This window comes from Hordeum vulgare, chromosome 1H, assembly GCF_904849725.1.
Source record: "Hordeum vulgare subsp. vulgare chromosome 1H, MorexV3_pseudomolecules_assembly, whole genome shotgun sequence".
NCBI lineage: Eukaryota > Viridiplantae > Streptophyta > Magnoliopsida > Poales > Poaceae > Hordeum > Hordeum vulgare.
Window position 1 is genome coordinate 86,723,579 of NC_058518.1, and position 15,157 is coordinate 86,738,735.

A 15,157-nucleotide genomic window follows, 5' to 3' on the forward strand; every position below is an offset into this window, starting at 1 on the left:
CAAAATGTTGGGATCTTCCTTCCTCTTAATTAACATCCAGGAGGCCTCGAACTGCCAGGCTGTTTGAGTCCCCCGACAATTCTACGTAGCCTTGCACCCTAAGTGTGGATGCAAAAAATGAAAATGCGGGGTAGTGTACATCTAGAAGATTGATCACGCTATATTCAAACTATATCTGACCATGGACAGCCCGGCCCGGTCGGCCCGGCCCGATCCGACCCAAAAAAACCCGAGCCAGCCGGCCCGATCTTGCCCATGGGCCGGGCTCAGGCCTGAATTTTGAGCCCGAAGAGTATTTCGGACCGGGCCTGGGTTTGCTGTTTTTGCGTTTTCAGGAAAGAGCTCCGCCCGAGGCCTGAAGCCCGACGGAAATTAGATGTGATGTGCCGGGCATGGGCCTGAAATCTAGGCCCGACGGCCGGGCCGGGCCGGGCTCAGACCTAGGTTTTCTACGTCGGGCTTGCTCTGGCCTGGCCCGAAGCCCGGCCCAGCCCGAGAGATGACCAGATATAATCCAAACACACCCTGTACTTAGCTGCAAGTGATCACGAAGCACGCCAACAAGCGTTCCGTTTCCCCTGAATTTGCGCGCATACCTCCATACGGGCACGGGTATTGCACATCAGCATATCTGTACTGACACGCCTGACCCACCCTGGACCACGCAAACCTCTCCAGAGACTGCGTACGCCCGGTGCACAGGGTCTACAACAAACTTGAAAACCTGTAGTCGGAACGTTATTACCAAGTAGGACACCTCCTGGCCATCAGATGAGGAATCGGGGGCCGGAGAATGGGCGGTCTGATGTCCACCCTCCCTTCTATATATCAGGCGCAGACCGATCGGCCCGTCTCTGAACGCAGGCATTTCTCCCACAAGGGAGTCAGAGGCTACTCCCCTTGTTCTCCTCGCTTTGCTTGCCCCATCTCTACCGCGGGTGTTCCTCCTCCACTGGTCGGATCCTACCTCGGAGGTCGAGTTGATGGCTGAAGGGAGTGCCTGTTTCAACTGGGGCATGGCGACCTCGATGGTCGGGAACCACTACCCGGGCTCCGGCCATGGCGGTGTTGCACAACACTTTGTCCATGATGATGATGATGCTCCGGCCGGGGTGGTCGTCGTCCCGGGCGTCGGATCAAGAGCTTCTCGTGGCATCAGCGAGATAGATCCCACCGGCTTCCCGGGCTACGGGAGCAGCGACGCCCACATGGCAATCGCGGCGCCTCCTCGGCGACCGCCGCGTGCCGGATCCAGCGGCCTGACACAGTTCAAAGGGGCGTGGACCGTGGAGGAAGACAAGTATGTAGAAAATCCAACCCAAAATTCTAAACTATTTTTTTTGTCCATCATCGGCTGCAGCTTCATGAGTTTTCTTGTGATTTTGTTGCAGGCTGCTCAGGGCGAAGGTGCAGGAGTTTGGCAACGGGAATTGGGCGAAGGTTGCGCTATACCTCCCGGGTCGGAGCGGGAAGCAGTGCCGGGAGAGATGGATCAACCAACTCGACCCCACCATTGAGGTAATATCACGAGATCTGAATTTATTACTCCATAGTCCCTACTAGTAGCCTAATTCTGGAGAATTTTGATGATCTATGATTGAGTGTGCTTACCGAGAGAAATTCTTTCTTTTGTTAATATGATTTACACGTCCAAAAGTTTGCACCTAGTTTCGTCACCATTCGGAAGTGGGTATTAACTCCCGGAAAAATAGTTAGTAGTGTTGCATGTCTTAAGTCTACTCAGTAGATGTGGCAATTACTACTTTCTTCACTTAGGTAACTAATTGACTACCCAAGTTATTTGCAAAATTAATAGGGATCAATGTTCCTGCCTGCACATTAGCATTTGAAATGTGTACACGAATTCTATGCTCAGTATGTAAAAAAAATCGCAACTGCACTTACAAATATCCAAATTTGCTAACTGACATGGTGTGTCTTAATTTTTAAATTCTTAGCTGCAAAGTAATCGCCCAAGCGTTACCGAATTTGGACCACGATAGCCAGCGACCATTCGCTGGCTAGGATGGCATTTGCGAACGGTGCGGCGGGCAGTTTTAGTGTTTGAGAATGGCATTTTTTACAACAACAAAAAAGCATGGCATTTTATTTATTTTAGTGCACTTTTAATCAAAAAACTGCCACCATCAGATCTTGATCATGTGGTCTATGGGGTATTTGTTGGGATTTCGACCCCAGGAATGTTCCCTAGATATAGATATATATGATTACCAAATTTATTTTGTCTTAGTTATTTGTCAAATTATTTCTGTTACATATTTGTGACTTGCCTCAGTTTGGTATTCCCTGAAGTAAGAGTCGTTCCAGCACATAAGTTGCATTTGAGATGTGGTAGTTTTATTAGTTCAATCATATAGAAAATAGGTCACATGCTTTGCTGTTGTTTATTTGTGAAATTGTTGCTTTTTGTTTATTATGGTTTTCCTAAATTTGGTTAATATGAGTAGATGTTCCTCCTCCATTAGCATTTGAGATATGTGTTGGATGCGACAATATCAGGTTCCACTTCATTCCCTCCGCATCCAATTTGTTGAGCAAGGCGCACCCTATTCGGTACGTAGGTGCGTCCTCCTTCGCTTATGGAGATGTGCATGCCACTAGCCCGTGCACCAAGCCCCCCTACCCATTGCCACGAGCCCTATGATTAGCTATGCACGCCGTTAGCACATGCATCGACCTCCTCTCTGTCCTCTTTGGGCTTGATGAAGAACCTCACACGCCTATCGGCATGGCTTGCTTCCCAGCATTCCCACTACTCCTTGACAACAACCCAATGATGAGAGATATGGGCAGCACCCTCCCCTGCCACTCCATTGTTTTGTGTAGGAGCTGCCTCCCATTCTCCCTGCTCCTAGTACCACTCCGCCCAGGTCACCCACAACAAAGAGGGAGACGCTCATGAAGGCATCAACTTCGATAAGTCGACACACCCTGCGTCTGCATGCCACGCGCGCGTAGGGTCATTCCCATCGCCCAGCTCATGCAGAGGCTTCTCTGCCAATGGATGGGAGACATTGGTGAGGTGGAATAGGTCAACGAGGAATAGGTTGGTTGCTTCATGGCTTTGTTCCAGGGGAGGCTGCCAATCATAGGAGCGCTTTTCAAACTTGACTGCGATTTGATGACGCCTATAGCATGTAGAAATAACCCACTCTCTGCACTAGTTTGGATTTTTGTATGTACTCTCGAGCATGAATTCAATATGGTATCCGAACCAGTAGGTCTCAAGTTTAAGACCCTGTCAGTGCAGTATGAAAAAAAGATTTTGCGATCTACATCGATTCCACATCTAAGGACTCAAATAGCCTCGACATGAGGGCAAGTGATGAATCAGTTTGAATTTTTGGATGAACGGACTAGAACATGAATTTAGTATGGAGGATGCTTCGATGGAGCATGGTGGCGAAGGTGGCCATGCGATGCCATTGCCGATGAGCGTGTACTTCACTAGCACAAACCGGTCCCTTGGTTCACCTATTGATGTAGTCATGATCCATCACCCAAACACTCCCATGTTCGAGATGATGTATACTATTTTTCCTCCTCCGCGCGTTGATCTTCATGTGAAAGTAACAAGTGGCAGCAAATCCCTATTTAATATTCTCGATCCTCAAGATTTGTCGCTTGGTTCCCACGGTTTGATCCCTTGGTTCATCGAATGAGTATTTTGGGATTATTAGCCTTATGCATGTCGTGGCCAAGCTAATTGCCAAAACTCTTGCCACGAGGTTGGCTCTGCACATGAATGATATTGTTTTCATTGCACAAAGTTATTTCCTTAAGTGGAGAAGTATCCACGACAACTTCATTTATGTGCCCAATGTGGCTAGAATATTTTACCACATCAAGACACGCATGCTCCTCTACAAGCTCAACATAAAGAAGGCCTTAGATTCCTTTAGGTGGGGCTATTTTATAGAAATGTTCAGTCACCATGGCTTCCAAGGCCAATTTGCAGGATGGATCTTGGCCCTCCCATCCTTAAGTTCTTCGCGAGTTTTGCTTAATGGGCTTGCCAAAAACCCGATCAAGCATGGTCGTGGGCATATTCAGGGGTGCACTGTCCCCTTTTCTCTTTGTGCCCCCCATTGACCCGTTGCACCATATATTTAGCAAGTATATGAACAAAGGAAAACTTCATCCTCTTGGTGAGTGTCACACGAGCCTTCGTGGTTCCCTTTACCTCGGTGATGTGGTTGTTTTATGTTCCCCTATCAAGCAAGAAGTCCAATTCGTCACCACCACACTTGCCACTTTTGGAGATACTATCAACCTTGTTACAAATTGCACAAAGACCCCGTTGCACGTATCTGGTGCAATGAAAATAACCTTAATGACATACTCTAGTCTTTCCCGGCATGTTCCTTATCTTTCCCATTACCTTGCACTATCCATCGTGGTCAAAATATTAAAGGAGGTCCACTTGAAATACTTTGAAGATAAACCCGCTGGGAAATTAGCACATTGGAGAGGGAAACTTGTCGATGCCGATGCCGCATGTCGAATGGTGTCGGTCAAGGTAGTGCTCACGACAGTGGCCATACACCATCATACACTGCTTGACCTCTTGGTGGAGGTTGTTCAGAAAATTGATAGCTTGAGGCGTGCGTATATTTTGGCAAGGACGGACAAAGTGATCGGAGGAAAATGCAAAATTAACAGGGAGCAAGTTTGCAAGTTGAAGGAGTTTGGTGGCGTGGAAATTCTTAATCTTGGAAATTTGCCATTGTACCTTGCTTACTATGGTTATGGCTTGACTAGGATGATTCGAAGAGGGTGTTGTGTGGTATGGGAATGTCATGCAACAGTGATAACGTGATCTCTTCCTGGCGGCCACTAAGGTATGATTGGTGATGGAAGTAAAGCCAAGTTTTGTGAGCCGTCGTGGCTGGAGGGACTTGGGCATATCATACCAATTTTTAAAAATATCCCGCAAGAAAGGTGGTATTGCGGACAAGGTTTTAAGAGATGATTTTTGGGTCCTATAGACCGGTAGTCAAGGAGGCCTCACACTAGAGCACATCTAAGAATTTTTCATTCTGTAAGAAAAAATTGCCAATGCATGTCGTCATCCAACCGGACATCCAAGATACAATCATGAGAAAGCTAGCCATCGACAGGAATTATACCGCCTCGTCAGCAAGGCTCAGTTCGTTGGCCTCATCTAATCCAACTTGCATGCCATGGCTTGGAAGGTTTGACATCCTAAAATGTAAGTTATTTGCTTGTTAGTTATCGAAAACAGGGTAAATTGCGGCATTTGCCCTCTTTGCAACCAAGCGCAAGAATTAGTGCCTCACCTTGTCATCAAGTGTCGGTTCTTGCCTAAAGTTTGGAATGACATGATCTTTTATCTTCATCTTCATGCTAGTATAACGCTTTATCATTATTTTGAGACGGTGAAGTCTTGGTGGAAAGAAGTCCTCCTCAATAATTCGTAGCCGGGGAAAGCTCTATATTCTTTGCTCCTTGTTGGATGGGAGATTTTGAAATAAAGTAACGCATGTTCGAACCAAAGTGACGCCAATGGCGGTCATTGTTCGCCTCATCCAAGATGAGGCGTCTCTTTGGGTTATTGTGGGGGCTAAGCATTTCAGTAATGTAATGCAGTAGAGTAATTTGGTGTCTTTATGTCGCTTTCACGGTTTTTATTTTACAAACTTCTCTTGTGAATCAATAAAAGGGTAAATATTTTTCCTTGTTCCACCAAAAAGAGTGCAAAACCTATAAATAAAAATGACACTTGCACTTGTGATATAACTAACTAGATTTGTTTCTGAAAGTTTTGTAAATCATGTCACCTCAACTTGCACAATATTGATTCCCAAAATTGCAGCACACCCAAAATATGTGTAATCTTTAATAAGATATCTGCAAAACAAATAAGACATGCCATTTTTTGTATGGGTCGATCCAGTCCAAATAATTCTTCACATACTAACTTTTTTTTGTTTCCATTCTTTCTATTAGGCTCATTCCACCATTTCATCAATTTATATGTGGCATAGATCAATTTTGTGAGAGTATACGAGGCTTAGTTGTGTTGAAATTTTCTAACCAATAGCTTCTTGAGATACTTTGAGATTCCTTAGATAATTTGAGATTCTCACTATGTTTTCTGATCTTCGCAACTTTTATATTGTTTCACAGTGTTACATTAGTCTTTTTCTTGTTTCAAAGTGTAACATAATTTTTCCTTATGTACTAGTAAATCTGATCTGAAACAAGTGCATTCTTATTTGTTGGTACATGAAAGACATTATGATACACTTTCAAAGAAGAAAAATATTTTTAACATTTTGTTACTCTCACACAACACAAATTTCGCCAACCACCAAGAAAGGTAATATAAATCTCAAAGCAATGATGAACGGTGGATGTGTGCACGACATATCCATGCATGGTAGAAAAATGACAAGATAATATCACTCGCGGTCACAAAACTTGCATCTCATGTTTAGTTTAGTGCTAAGACTTGTAAAATACATCATTATGGTCACTTAACTTGTGTGTACGTGCACGTAGAGTCAAAATTCCCGTCTCGCTCCGTATGAGCCGCTGTCGTAGCATACATGGCCCACTGTCAGTGTCACATTCGGCCCGAAGCGGCGCGCGTTGCATTTTTACATAGAACCCCCTGGACCATTTAGTATTTACGCAAAAAAGTCCCTCAGACGGCGGGAACCGGTAGGCCTCGTACTTTTACTCAAAGGAAAATTGAGTTATCAAAAAAATAAGTTATTTAGGGGGAAAATGGAATATAGCAGAAAATTAGTTGTCAAAAAGAGCTCACCTTCTGGGCAAATTTGACAGCATTTATGTTGTTTACTAAGTTTTTGTCCAAATTTTGGAGCAAATACAGACCATAATTCACATGACAGGTTTAGGAGCAAGTATTTCAGACTAACATAAGTACTTGTTCAGTTATACCAATCAAAGATAAACTAAAAGTTACATAACTGTCATCACATCTATCATCAGAGTGTCATGTAAATAGATATTGAACTAGAGACCACAAGTTCATTCATGAACTCCATCAGCACACTAAAGTTCATTCATGAACTCCATCATGTTGTCACCTCCTCATATAAACTAGAGAGACAACAAGTCATGCAGATCAACAGGCCATCGGTCATCATATAGATAAGGATTTTGGCTAGATCCTCGTGCATATTGGGTAAAAAGGACCTCTTCTTCACCCTGCATGAAATGTGTTGGCTCCTGTGTTGTGGAGCCATCAGCTCCATATAGCAAGTTGTAGAAGCCTAGAGCAGCAGCTCTTGCTCCTCTTGCATTGCCACCTCCTCTTGCATTTGCTCCTCCTCTTGCATTTGCCCCTCCTCTTCCACTGCCTCCACCCCTTGCAGCATTGCTTCTAGCTCTATCCCTGCCCCTTGGCATAGCTGTTGTAACTCTAGCCATAGGAAATGAGTATCTAGTATTGGCAATAAAGATAGACTCGGGTAGAGGGACAAATTCCCTAGGTGTTGGATATGTAAACTTCTCCTACACTTGCATCTTGTAAACCATTGAGTCAGGTGTTTGTGTTGGATCCAACTAAGGGTAGACTCTGTGTGGCATGATATTCTGCAATAGTACAAGACAATGTGTTAGCGCTCATCGTCGTATATGGCTGAAGTAAAGTTTGAACATTAGTGAGGTAAATATTAAAGGAAAGAATATTATAGCAATTATGCTTGGATCATCGTATTCCTATTGTGCCATATTTGTTGCTTCGTCATTTGTTGTTTGATAACATTGTTTTGGTGGCCCTTCTTATTATGTCAGCAGTTCCACAAACAGAGCAATGCATCGTCACACCATGTTTGCTCACTTTTTTCACTCCATTCTTATATTTCTTCTCCTTTGGATCTTATTTCATATTCTTCTTAGGCATGCCCATTACTTTTGTGTATATGGGTGGATGAATAGCAATGCCATGCATTTTTTCCATTGTTTTGGGTCCCCGTTGGCATCATATTAAAGCCATAACATTTCTTATATTCCTCAACAGTGTAGCATGAATGTACCATGCTCTGTGGCTCAATTATTTCATGCCTAAAACATGCAATTGCATGATGGCAAGTTATGCCAGATAATACCCACCTTTTGTAGTAACAACTAAGCACATATTTAGGTCAACAATCTATGTGTTATTCAATGAGAAAACCTCGAAAACACCTTGTCCATAGTCCTGCACCCTACAGTTCATTTCCCACTCCACATACTTGTTCAGTTTATTCTGTATCTTGGGACATAATTTGCGTGTCCATTTCTCTGCCTCTCTGTGCTTACCAACAATCATGTTTGTTAGCTTCCATAGTATGCAGTCCAACATTGACTTAATTGGCATTTCCCTCCCACCCAAAATATAACTGTAGGAGAAAAATGTAACCTGTTCAACACTTCTGACATATTTTTCATTAATGTGTCAGCACACAGATATTGTCAAAAAATTACACTAGAGAAAAATGTAACTTGTTGAACAATTCTGACATATTTGTTCAGTAATATGTCACACTTGCAAAATGGCTCAAAGAAATATTGTATCCATGTTCTTGGCTCCAGCTTCTCAACCCATGCATAAGCACTCAAGCTGTGTTCTTTCATTAGGTCCATGTTCTAGGTGTATGCAGCTTCATTAGTGGATCTTGCTATAGACCATAGGTCATTCTTGAGCTTCTCACCATTGTGTACTTTGTGAAAATTCTGATATATGTGCCTAACACAATTTCTATGTTTTGAATCAGGGGAAACCTTGCTCACTCCATTTATTAATCCCTCCAAAACATCACAAACACGAAGTCCCACAAAGTGTTGTATTGCTCATCATCTTCTCCCCTTATTTGCTTCACTGCTGCTCTCCTGGCCCTTTCCAACTTACTCCTATGTGCAACCAAGTTATATTATGTCTCAACCTTTTCTGAAAATTTTCTGAGAGGCATTTCTTCATTGTCTCTGAATTCTTCTCTGAACTTGTTAGTAAGAAAAGGAGCAGTCGGAACTCTGAGGTCCCATGCTTTGGCGCAAGTGTAATTGTCAGTATACTTCTTGATCTGTATGCTACTAGACATGTTGTCTTTACCTGCCTTCAAATACCAAGAGAAACTAAGCTTTCATACAGCCTCTAGTGATATTGAAGTGTTCCTCAGCTTGTTCACTTTCACTCCATTCCTTACCCTATATGCATGAGAGCATGCCTCAACTCCTTTATATCTGCAAACACCAACCCAATCTTGAACACATGTGCATTAAGATCAGTTATTGGGTTGAAAGTACTGAATTTGTGCTTCAGCTTCTCTTTTTCTTCTTTTGGCAGATTTAAGTGACTGTCCTCCAAAGCATCTTCTGGAAATTCTTCTTCAAATTCTGGCAATATGTTCTTCTCCCTGTGATCATCTACATCTTTGTCTACATTTGCCTCAAACAAGTCATCATTACCTTTTGCAACTTCATAATCACTCTCATAAAAATCCTAATCTGTTTCTGCACCTGCATCACCACCATCTCTCTCTTCTTCACTTCTGTTAATATCCTCAACAGTTCCCTCCTCCATACCATGATTTGAGCTACAACCTTCTCCAAATGACATAGATCTCTTTGCTTTCCTTGCCATTTTCTCTCCACGACTCTGGTCTTTCTCTGGGTACATCACATTTTCTTTTCCATGCCTCCTTGGAGTAATAACCTTAGGTGGTTCAGGAACTCCATTTATCAGAACATCATCTCTGATTAATGACTGCATGGTATCACCATTGTCTACTATCAAAACCAAGTTCTTGTGCTCTACTGTTGCACAAATCATGAGAACAGTGTCTGCATCACAAGCCAAGAGCTTCAGGCCATCACTAACTGTCTTTCCTGGTTCACACCAGTAAACATCAATCTTGGAAGCTTTGTTGCCATATCCCAACTGCAGAAGAAACTCCTCAATCCAGAGCAATGACCAAGTGTCACTATCACAATTGTCAAACCAGTCATCCATGTATGTTTTGTTTGAATCACTCCCACAAAAGAAACACCTATGGTGGATCTGAACACTGAACAGACCATCAAAATCTCCTGCATAGTAGGTCATTAAAAATTCAGTTACGAATTTGAATTAACAAATTCAATTAACAAATTCAGTTAAGAAATGTAACAAAATCAGTCATAACACACAACACACTTTTAGACTTTCAAAATAGACTGCATCTGACAATTTCAGTTCCTGTGATCAACGATTTGTTCGCATAAAGCGACCTCCTTCATAACCCCAAATTAAACCCTGGCATGATTCCGCAAACAGGGGTCGATAGGAAATGCAAACAGAGGCACCATCGATTCACACACCAGACGAACCGTACATACAGGAATCAAACCTGATCGCCTTACCCCATGAACCCTAACTATCGATTGACTTGTAAATAGATAACGCTTAAGTGCACATGAGCTTAGTGTTGCGTTAAAAAAGTAAAGGTAGTAGATACTACTCTCGGTGTGTTGTGGTGTGTTCAGTTGTACCTCAATGGAATATTATTCCATATAAATTAACTCACGAATATTTCCCTTGCAGAGGAAAATCTGGACCGACGCAGAAGACATGGAGCTCATCGAGGCGCACCAGGCCTGGGGAAACCGCTGGTCAGTGATCGCCCGGCTACTCCCAGGCAGGTCGGAGAACGCTGTCAAGAACCACTGGAACGCCACCAAGCGCAGTCTAAGCTCGAAGCGCCTGCTCAAGAAGAGGAACAGCGAGCAGCCCCCTCCCGGCCGGCTCTCCATCCTTGCAGAGTACATCCGCAGCCTGGACCCGCACAATGAATCACCCGCAGAGACACCGCCACCATCCCCACCATTGTATCATGGCCAAGAGCACGGCAGGCGGATAGGGATGGCCAGTCTAGATGCTGGCAATGTCATCGCCCCTACTACCCAGGCACAGTCGGTCTACCCCAATCCAGCCATGACTGGTATGTATAACCACCAAAACTCGGCCAACATGCAGTACTGGGTGCCAGACCTGAATGCCACCGGCGGGCAACAAGGGGGGTACTCTCACTACACCCCTCCCGACACGCAGCTGAACCACCGCTTGGCGTACGGTCTGCTGCCGGCGCAGATGGTGAGCGAGCAAGACATCCAACAGGCGGCGGCCTACGCGAGCATGAACATGTACCCGTTCAACGGACAACAGACCCTCCTGGCGAGCAACCTGAACAACCAGCTGGGCGGCGCGGGTGGTGGAGCTGGCGGCTGGTCCTACTACTATGGCATGGACGCATCTGGTCCGAGCCGTCGTGCCACAGGTAGCGGTAGTGGAAGCGACCCTGACGACATTGATGTGGTGCAAATGGCCTCGAGGGAGTTCGCCGGGCAGGACCAGGAGCCCCCTCGATCGTATGACTAGATTCAAGTGAGACATACATGCATGTCCCCGGCGGATTTCATGAGCAAGAAGAACAATGAGACTGTATGTTTTATTATGTATTTGTGTTGTGTGTGTACTTTGTTTGATTTGAGTACTTTATGAAGGTACTTTATGTGGTCCGTTTATGAAAGTACATTAATTTGTTGTTCGTGTGCGCTAAACCTCGTGCAATCGTATCAGTCGATCTCGATAGAGAAGAAGTGCATAGAATGAGGACGAGTCAAGGGAGACGCGGCCAGCCACCTCGTCCCTAACACGCCCGAGAAGGAAACGATGTTGCTGGCCGTGGTATCACCCCGGAGGAACATCAAAGGGTTGATAGGTTCAGGTTGAGATGTGTGGGGTCAGCGGGCCACGGAACTTAGCAGGGTGAGTGGAAAAGGCATGAGTGGCCACGGTACTCTCTCTCTCTCTCACACACACACACTGAATGGAAAGGGCAAGATCGTAAGCAGACAATTGAGTTAATATAACCTTGAAGGAATATGATATATGCCATAGAAATATATTTGTATAGAATTATTCATATGACACTAGTTTGTATGAAGGGAGCAGAGGCACGTTTACAAAATCCGTAATTTCATGCCTTGAAAATTGTAGCAACATTTGGATCACTCTCACTTGAGAGCTTTGGAGGAGGAGGAGGAGGTGAAGTAGCCAAGGAGTCAAACTCGTGGCCAAGCATGCGGAACAGGATTTACGGTCGGGCGTGGAGAGGGCACATGGATGTAGGATCTACCAGGCTGAATTTGGACGTGAGGATTTCCTATAGCGGGTGCACGGCCAAAGTGCAACTTGAGACAGATCACAGCCGACCTGAAGACGAAGTGCATGGTCAACAGTTGGAACCATGGCTATAGTAACTTTACTTCAGGTGTTGTAACTACTGGATAAACGACTCCTCTCTAACGGATACAACTTGGACGACTGCATGGACGAAAGCTCCTCGCTAAGTTGAATGTCGGGGGTCAATAGCTCCTGTGCGACACATTTGACGCGGAATGGAAGCAGTGCGACGTTGTTGATCAAAATTGCTCTGGTACGACATCTTTGAAGCAAACAATAGCTGCAATGCGACATGGCTCTGTTTAACCATGAAATGCAAAACTCAAGGGGTTAAGTTATGGCACGCGGGACCCATCAGTTATCCACGTCAACATAAGACCCACCACTTACTCGCATGTGTGCGGGACTCACAACTTATCCACATAAGCATGGCCATGCTCATCAGTGTGCCCGGACTCGAGCCAGCCCATCCTCCCCCCATTGCTTGCCCTTCCTCCTTTCCCCCACCTTCTTCTTCCTCTTCTCCGGCGAGGAAGCGCGTCGCCGGCGAGTGATGTCTAGCTCGATCTCGGCCTCCCGCCAATGGAGGAAGTACGGTCCAGTGCCGCTAACAAGATGCCACGATTGCCCACGCATGGAGCTCTGAAGCGTCTGACTTGTATGAGGGGAGAAAATGGCAACCGTGGGCGCGACTTCGTGAAATGCTTGAGCAGGCCACAGCCTGGGCAGGTTAGATCTGTCTACTTCACCAATCATATGGTCTATTTCTCCCAATTTTTTCTTTTTTCGTCAAATTTGGGCGGTGGATCTAGGGTTGGATCTAGAGTTCATGAGTTGTCGACCCTGTTTTTCAGGTTCTGCAGAAATGCGGGTATTTCGAGTGGCTCGATGAGTATGTTGAGAGGTTGAAATTTGAGGGATCAACCGAAGGGCTCAATTTTGGGGCACCGCTTGCTATGGAACACGCCCCCCATTTGGCGGACAGATCAGGTCATTGTTATGGGCAAGCTGAACTAGGGTGTGAATTGAAGAAAATGGGCAAGCAACTAAAGCAACTGATCGATTTGAAGCAGCAAACAAATATGATGGTTGGAGCATTTTATTGCTGTGTCATTGCTATGGGTTTCTTTTACTTGATGTTCATCAATCGCTAGAAATTGTTAGAGTTTCAGTCAGTGTGTCAATCTAGTTTCATTTGTTAGCTGAATTTGAATTTATGTGAAGCAAAACCTACCTATGTTCGTAATGGATTATTTTATGCATAAAATGCAGCAATTGATGAAAAAAATGCAGCAATTCATAATGTGCAGCAATTCTTCAGTTAACAGAGTGGAGGTGCAGAGTTCATGGTCAAACAAAAAACGTTATTGGGTCATGGGCTGATGAGGACTGTGAGAAGAAAAAGCAGGCCCAAATAGAAAACAGGCCTATCCGCTTGGTGCAACCATGTTGCTTCGATAAAAAATAGTCGTGCCCATTTTGTGATGGATCATTTTTTGAGACACAGATGTAAATCGATTGTTGCTTCGATAAAAAATAGTTCATTCAACAACAGATAGCAACAGATAACAGATAGCAACAAATAGCAATAGATACCATGCAGCATCAGTTCATACAGCCAACACCAGCAACAGTTCATCCAACCAGCACCAGAAATTTAGCTTACATCCATACCAAAAGTAGTTCTAACTTATATGTTGACATATATAGCAGCATACCTAACCAGTAGTACTTCTAACAGCCCCTGACGGCGCACTTCAGTTGTTCTTGAGGTTCTTCAGGCGCTCTGAGCGCGCACCACACCCACCACCGGCTTCTTGGGCTCCCTCTTCTTCTTGTTGTTTCCACCAATGAAGACTGGCGGAATGATCTGCACTTCAGGGTCGAGGACGGCGGTCGGCAGCGCGAGGACAACATCGGTCACCCTCTTCGTCCTCGAGGCAAGACGGGTAGGATCCGGCTGCGGTGCCGTCATCCTGGATGAGCGGTACATCCACCACCTTGCGCGCTGCGTCGGGTCGGTGCTACGCTGCACCTCCCTCATCGCCCAAAGGATGACAGCGGAAGGTGGGACGCAGTAGCCGGGGGGAAGGCACGGAGCTTCTCGTCCTCTCGCATCACCTTGATCAGGCCACGGGCGTGGTTCCGCATCATCTCGATGCTTGGGAACCAGCTCGTGATTTCACGAAGCTGCTCACGGACCTCTTGGTTGTCGCCGGTGAGATCTTACATGGCCTTCTGCCAGGCAATGCTCTGGTCCATGGCGCTGGCGGTTGCGTCGTGTGGGAGAGAGGAGATGGGGGGGAGCGAAGAGACGGAGGGCGGCGGTTTCTGTGTAGGAGGAGATGGGGGAGTGGTGCGAAGAGACGGTGGGTGGGTGTGTGGTCTTTTCATTATTTACAACAGCCTGCCTCGGAAAACGAAACGGCCACCGCTTGCAAACAGCACGGCCGCACACGCTAACACTAAATACAGAAGTAATATTTTTTTTGACGGGAATGCGAGCATTCAGTAACATGACAAGTTACCCAGTTCCTATTGGCTTTACATATTTGTTGCATGCTTACCAATTTAAAAAGCTCTCGGTTCCCAGCTAACATATATGAACTAGATAGAACATCAATATATATATAACATAAATAGTAGCAGGGCATTACATAAACACGACATATATAGTACCATTACATAGATAAATAAGCACGACATAGATAGTACGATTACATAGATAGATAAGACAACTATATAAACTCCTCCTCCTCCATGGCACCACCGGGTACTCCAAGCTCCAAGGCAAACTCCTCCTCCTTCACTCGTCGTCCCCGTCGGTGCGGTATGGGAGAGTGTGCATGCTGCTGTTGGGGAAGATGTTGTCCAGATCCGTGAAGATGTTGTATGTTGTGAATGCGATAAACTCGCATCCACACCAAAAACACGATCGAG

At 45.1% G+C, this 15,157-nt stretch overlaps 1 protein-coding gene across 1 annotated transcript; it reads left to right on the forward strand.

The window, feature by feature from the left end:
* The first annotated feature begins 864 nt into the window (after positions 1 to 864).
* On the forward strand, positions 865 to 11,579 carry LOC123407581. Its single transcript, XM_045100749.1, has 3 exons — positions 865 to 1,300; positions 1,392 to 1,518; positions 10,577 to 11,579. Exons 1-3 carry the CDS (start codon positions 984 to 986, stop codon positions 11,408 to 11,410), a joined length of 1,278 nt encoding a protein of 425 aa, XP_044956684.1. The 5' UTR covers positions 865 to 983; the 3' UTR covers positions 11,411 to 11,579.
* Positions 11,580 to 15,157: the final 3,578 nt, after the last annotated feature.

Bases quoted from the DNA above. Each gene is read 5' to 3' on its own strand.
- LOC123407581 (XM_045100749.1), top strand. From the start codon at position 984: ATGGCTGAAGGGAGTGCCTGTTTCAACTGGGGCATGGCGACCTCGATG. The intron at 1,301-1,391 runs GTATGTAGAAAA...ATTTTGTTGCAG, and splicing joins TGGACCGTGGAGGAAGACAA to GCTGCTCAGGGCGAAGGTGC. The intron at 1,519-10,576 runs GTAATATCACGA...TTTCCCTTGCAG, and splicing joins AACTCGACCCCACCATTGAG to AGGAAAATCTGGACCGACGC.